The sequence below is a fragment of the Oncorhynchus nerka genome, linkage group LG16 (genome assembly GCF_034236695.1).
Source record: "Oncorhynchus nerka isolate Pitt River linkage group LG16, Oner_Uvic_2.0, whole genome shotgun sequence".
Lineage (NCBI taxonomy): Eukaryota > Metazoa > Chordata > Actinopteri > Salmoniformes > Salmonidae > Oncorhynchus > Oncorhynchus nerka.
In genome coordinates this window covers 35,211,651-35,218,343 of record NC_088411.1, presented here as the reverse complement: position 1 = coordinate 35,218,343, position 6,693 = coordinate 35,211,651, and the positions used below count along the sequence as shown (strand labels likewise).

The 6,693-nt window shown below is 37.9% G+C and overlaps 1 protein-coding gene across 2 annotated transcripts in view; it reads left to right on the top strand.

The window, feature by feature from the left end:
- The first annotated feature begins 556 nt into the window (after positions 1–556).
- The window catches only part of LOC115144422 (chitin synthase chs-2-like), a 16,837-nt gene continuing 10,700 nt past the window's right edge, over positions 557–6,693 (top strand). For both annotated transcript variants that reach the window (XM_029685464.2, XM_029685463.2), the window contains exons 1-4: positions 557–681; positions 4,069–4,204; positions 5,406–5,591; positions 6,150–6,693. The exon at positions 6,150–6,693 is cut by the window's right edge and continues 538 nt beyond it. In XM_029685464.2, the coding sequence (XP_029541324.1) occupies positions 635–681; positions 4,069–4,204; positions 5,406–5,591; positions 6,150–6,693 (913 nt within the window). In that variant the 5' untranslated portion in view covers positions 557–634. The remainder of the gene's footprint in view (positions 682–4,068; positions 4,205–5,405; positions 5,592–6,149) is intronic.

The following is a 6,693-nucleotide window of genomic DNA, read 5'->3' as shown; positions in this document are numbered from 1 at the left end:
CCAGTGGAGATTTGTGTTTCTTATTTTTGTAGATATACTGTAGTAAAAATGGAGGATCTTTGTATACTGAGGGAGTCTTTGAACAAATTCATCATTTGTAATCTAAAAGCATTTTCAAAATGGTCCTCAAAGCAAAATCACATCTCAAGGTGTTAAGTTTGAGTGTGGTGGGTATTTATCTATGAGGTCCTTCATCATACTATGACCTTGCATTGAAAACCTGTTAATTTATGTTCTGTAATGATAGAACCAGAATATCAAGTATATTTTGAAAGCATTGTTGCTATGTAACTCATCTTGGTGACGAAATTGCCCCACTGAAAACATGTAAATGTTTAGGTGGTTAAGTTTGTACAGTATGTAAATTATGTAAATTGTCATAAAGGTAAGCAAAAAGATACCTCAAAATGTTCATTCATTTCGGTGAGAGACAATAAAGATGTTAAAGTGTTACGTATTATGGATGATCCTTGTACCTCTTTATGGGTGAAAGGACAATAAAAGAGGGAGGGCCCGAGGCATCTCAAATAGTGGTAGCTGATTAAAGTGAACTGACGCATGCCAATACCTTAGTGCCTCAGCAAATGGACTAGCACTTAGGACCACTAAGCTGTACCACTGAGGACAGTGAAACATGGAGGAGCTCAAATTCAGAGGGAGGAAAAGGGAAGGAAGGCACAGGTTAGTTTTATTAATCAAAAATAATTTAATTCAGTTTCACGTGAGAATCATTTCAATCAAAACTGTTAGGATTCACAGGGCCTGATCTTGAAAATAATTAGCACTGTAGACATGGAAAAATATTCTACCAATACTGAAATGACACTAAATATAAGTAATACAACTATATCATGATACAACGATACTATGTACTACGGTAGATATCATTTACCATTATTGGGAAACTAATGAGAATTTAGTTTTGAAGATATACAATATAAGGAAGCAAAGTTGAACTCCTTGTCTAATGTTCCTTATCGCGGGCCGCTGCTCTGATAATGCTGGGACTTTCCTCGGCAGTGTGTGAGATGTCACTAGAAGCTGTTATAATTCATCTATTACTCTACGGAGGATATAGTGTTAGAACAATAGATATTAGATCAATACTGACATTGTTATATTGAAAGAAAGCCGTTTAATAGGAATTAAAACACCACTAACATCTTACAATGTAATATTTGTTAAATGACTACACATATTATTTGCTTAGAATAAGTGTTTTGAGACATTAGAATGAGCATGATAGATGCATTGTAATGATTTCATGCTTTAGGATCAATAATAGCATGCAATTATAGGTATGTAAAACTGATCAATAGATGAAAAGTTTTAAATATACAATTGTTAGATACGACTGCACTGTTGGAGCTAGGAACACAAGCATGTCGTTACACGCGCAATAACATCTACTAAATATGTGTATGTGACCAATAAAATTAGATTTGATATATTTTTTTTAAATGACCGAATATGTGGATTCTTTTGTCTAATACTATCCGTCTAAAAGACCAGGGGTTCGCAATACTTTCTGGTAACTCTACCCACAACTACATTTTGCTCTGCCTGAAGTAGGGGAGACTGGAGGAAATGTTTCTATTTTACTCTATTGCTCAGAGACCACTTGAACTAGGCCAGTCATGTTTTGATATAAGAAAGGTACATATGTCTCCTAATCATTCATACCATTTATAGGTATGTACGTAAGAAGGTTGGATCACAATATCGATTTTAATCCGAAAAGATTGGAAGTTAAATTTTCCCCGTGGCACGGGCAATTCTAACACTAGTTGGTTGGGGTCAAATGTGATACCCAAAAAATAAACCAAATAAATGTACTTAACTTCAAAAACATTCATGTTCATGAATCATCATATGTAATAATTTTCCTAGAAATAACCGGAAGGTTGCAAGTTCAAAAACCCGAGCTGACAAGGTACAAATCTGTCGTTCTGCCCCTGAACAGGCAGTTAACCCACTGTTCCTAGGCCGTCATTGAAAATAAGAATTTGTTCTTAACTGACTTGCCTAGTTAAATAAAGGTAAAATAAAAAAAATAAAAAAATAATTACAGAAACACCCATGTTTTTGCATGGCCATTTGGTTCTTCTCAAAACATCTGAATAGTCTGATGGTGCCCAAATGATATCTGTTTACAAATTCTTTGGCACTCTACAGGACCTCAATGCTATTTAAAGTTAGTATTTGTACATTTCATGTATTATTCATACAATCATACAAGTTAAAATCACTTGTTTTCATAATTTGTCTGCTTGGCCCAGGGTAATTTTAAAATTACTTTACAATTGCCCCAAACCTAGCTACCATGACAAAACCTCATGTGCTTAGCAACAGACAATATTAGTGACAACGTCATTCATGTCAAAGTTTAGCCAAAATACTCTACACTACCGATCAAAAGTTTTAGAACACCTACTCATTCAAGTGTTTTTCTTTATTTGAACTATTTACTACATTGTAGAATAACAGTGAATACATCAAAACTATGAAATAACACATATGGATTTATGTAGTAACCAAAAAAGGTGTTTTAAAAAATCCAAATAGAGTGTGCAAAGCTGTCATCGAGGCAAGGGGGGCTATTTGAAGAGTCTCAAATATAAAATATATTTGGATTTGTTTAACACTGTTTTGGTTACTACATACTATATAGTTTTGACGTCTTAACTATTATTCTACAAAGTAGAAAATAGTAAAAATAAAGAAAAACCCTTGAATGAGTAGGTGTTCTAAAACTTTTGACTGGTAGTGTACAGTATAGTGATAAAAATTATGCTAGTTTGAATTATTGGGAATGAATTCTCAGGGCAGTAAGTAAAAATAATTTAACCCTTAAAAAACGAATATGTGTCCATAAAACATGCAAATAGTGAAATATTTGCCTGTGACTTAACAAGCAAGGAGGAAACCCAAATGTGCATGTACTGTATTTCATCACTCTAGCTTGTTTGTGTTTGGAGAAATTCAAGGTGTTACAGTGTTATGGGTCTTCCAACTACCCCCTGTGGATAGGTTGAGAACCACTGATCTAGAACATCATCAACAGTCTATTCAGATCAATTATTTGAGATAACACCGTCAACATTTTGTCCCCTCGTTCAATTCAGTTTTATTCAGTAAACCTGGTGGACATGAGGTTGTTTACATAAGGTTGATATAATGGATAATGGTCATATCTTAATTAGGGCGATTCACCATGTAGGGCTGGTCACAATTGGGTTGGATGCGTTTGGGTGCTTATACTGGCGCCATAGTTATGTCAAAGCCAAAGCTCATTAGATAAGGTAGACTGGCTGTCTGAATACAGACCGACTGGGCATCATTCATGGTTATGACATTGTCAGAACCTACTGCACCCAATTAGCAGTTTCATTTACAATTCTAGTGATTCAATAGTGGCTCATTTAGTGCCACCTTTCCCTGACACCCATAAACACTGAGGCTCCTTGTTGCTATTATAAACAGGTTACCAACATTAGAGCAGTAAAAGAGCAGTAAAAATAAATGTTTTATCATACCCGTGGTATATGGTCTGATTATGCCACGGATGTCAGCCAATCAGCATTCAGGGCTCGAACCCCCCAGTTTATAATGGATGTTATATGATGTCACTTGTGACTTACTTCCTTTGACCCAATGATGAACTACTCAAATCATTTACAGGTGTAGGATCTTAATTAGATTACCTTGTTGTGCAGAAAATGTCATGCACAGTAGGAAATGCAAAGGCTTCTAAAGTTTGTAAAAAAGAAAAGAAATGTATCAACCCTTAAAAAAAATTATAATGTTAATTATAGTCCACACAATAATTCACATTTCCTGTTGCTGGTGGATTATTTTCTTGTTGTGAGAAAATTAAGATCCTACATCTGTACCTTCCCATCACTGGATATAACATATCTTCAAGTCAGACATTACAGTAACACTCTATACAGCTACACTTTATAAAGGGTTTATAAAGACTGGAAGTTATTATTTTAAGGACGGTTTATTAAACAGTAATAAACAGTTTTAACAAACTGTTTGAAATTGTGTTTGATACTGTCACAGAGACACCTGGGATCCATTCCAGTTAAATCCCATTGGTGCTGAGAAAGAGGAGAAGAGAAGATGCTTTGAGTTGTTCCAGCACCTGGTGGCAGCGTTCGTGGGGATAATGGTCCTGTCCAGTGCTGTCATCAGCAAGGTGAGCCAAAATGAGGGACCAGGATACATCTTATGTCAGAATTGACTTTTTATAACAGGTGAGGAGAACTTACGCAGCAGGTTAGGATAATTAACGTAACAGGTTATGACAATTAGGTTAAGATTAGGAAAAGGCTGCGGTGTGTAAGATAAAATGCAAAAGAAATGTCAACTTTTGACATCAATTTATTTAATTTAAATTTCTTTACTTTTACCCCTTTTTTCTCCCCAATTTCGTGGTATCAAATTGGTAGTTACAGTCTTCTCTCATCGCTGCAACTCCCGTACTGACTCGGGAGAGGCGAAGGTCAAGAGCCATACGTCCTCCGAAGCACAACCTAACCAAGCTGCACTGCTTCTTGACACAATGCCCCATTAACCCAGAAGCCAGCCACACCAATGTGTTAGAGGAAACACCGTAAACCTGGCGACCGTGTCAGCGTGCATGCGCCCGGCCCGCCACAGGAGTCACTAGAGTGCGATGGGACAAGGACATCCCTGCCGGCCAAACCCTCCCCTAACCCGTACGATGATGGGCAAATTGTGCGCCGTCCCATGTGTCTCCCGGTTACGGCCGGCTAAGACAGAGCCTGGACTCGAACCAGGATCTCTAGTGGCACAGCTAGCAACTGCGATGCAGTGCCTTAGACCACTGTGCCACTCGGGAGGCCCTTGACGTCAATTTCACATAAACTGTATCACATCTAGCATTGACCCCAGCACCATGAACCTGGAAACTACTGGATCAAGCATAATACCTCCTGGGATGTCATCTTATAATAGATATATAGAATCCATACCATATCAGATACATTTCCACAACTCAGCATTGATGAATAGTATACAAGGGAAGGGGAATGGGTTCTTTATGAGACAAATCTCAAATCTGCGAATTGTAATTCGGAACATATCATACCAAATGGGTGATGGACATCCACAAATTAATTCACACCATACAAAACATTAAATATCATACTAAATGGGGCCTCAGATTTTTGTACAGAATAATACGAAATGCTCTGAGACCAGGTTGACACCCTAGTACTCTCCCATCTGTTTTTTCTTCTCTCTAACACATACACTGCTAACACTATGAAGGAACTGTTCACACTCATTATGTAGATCAGTGTTTAAATGAATGAATCTTAGATGCTATAATATTAGGAGTCTGATGTCAGTTGTGTTTACATCTAACCCGCCAGGGCTCTCTACTGGTTCTCTCCACACTCTCAAGCCCCACATCGACTAGGACTTCCAAGGAAAGACAATATTACATGCTCATGCTGGTGGGCTGTTTGGTGATGCCCAACCTGCTCGTGTTCCTCAAGTCACTGTGGAAATGTGCTTTCAAGAACTTCGTCCCACCAAACATGAGAACTATGGGAATTGTAAGTTGAAATATTATACAATTTGACTTCTTGGTGATCTTTGTATGTCTTAATTGCTGCTCAAATTTCTTGCTGTCAGTGTTGGGGAATTCATTTCTAATCTATGCAGTATTTTCAGTAGTTAGTTATATTCTCACCATGTAGCGGTGTAGCTAACTACTGGAACTACACACTGCTGTTTTTCTGGAAAAAGAAAAGAAAATAGGGGAGAAGTAGGCAAGAATTTTTAGGCATCATACCTGCCTAATTCTCACTTGAAACATTGTGTTTGTGTTAAATAGACTAAATTAAACATTCTGTTAACATATGACCGCAAAGTAATCTGACCTTGCAATTTGTAGTCTATGAAATTTCAGATTTACATATGATAATATTTCATGAAGTAGTTTGGATGTAGTGAACTCCTTTTTCAAAGTAACTTCACTTTTTTAAGGGTAGCTTTAGTGTAGCTTCTCTTCTTCCAGTGTGAAGTAATTGGTAGCCTGGTAAACTATATTTTCAGAGTAGCTTCCCCAACACCGCATGCTGTCAATACAAACTTAAATGTGTATTTTTCAGGTGTGTGGGATTGAATGCTTGGTGTCTCTTGGGACCTCCATCCTGGTGCTGGTGGTGATGCCCCAGTTTGACGTGCTGACAAACCTCTTTATCTCCGGGGGAGTCTGCATGCTTTCCTCAGTCCTACAGATTGTATTTCGTCTGCAGAGAGAGAACTGGAAGATCATCTTCCCCATTTGTTCTCTTATGCTTGTCCTGACCGGCTACTTTCTCCTTGGGGCAGACTATTACGTCCGGGTAACCTCTTTTGTATCAGGCCAGGAGGACGACTGTTATTGGTATGTTGGCATTGCAGTTTTTGCATCTTTTTTGGTTTCTCTGAACTGGTGGGAAAACCCAGTGCAGGCGAGCAACAACATGCAAGAAATGCTGGCTGAGTTGGACACCTTCAGAGACTTTGTATTTGTGATATCGAGTCTTCTAAGGGTTGTAGTCATTGCTGCTGTGTACCTCATCTACCACGTATTGATACAGGAAAATATTGTATGGTCAGATTTTGATTTCACCCCTAAGGCCGATGAAGATGAAAGTACAATTGCGAGGC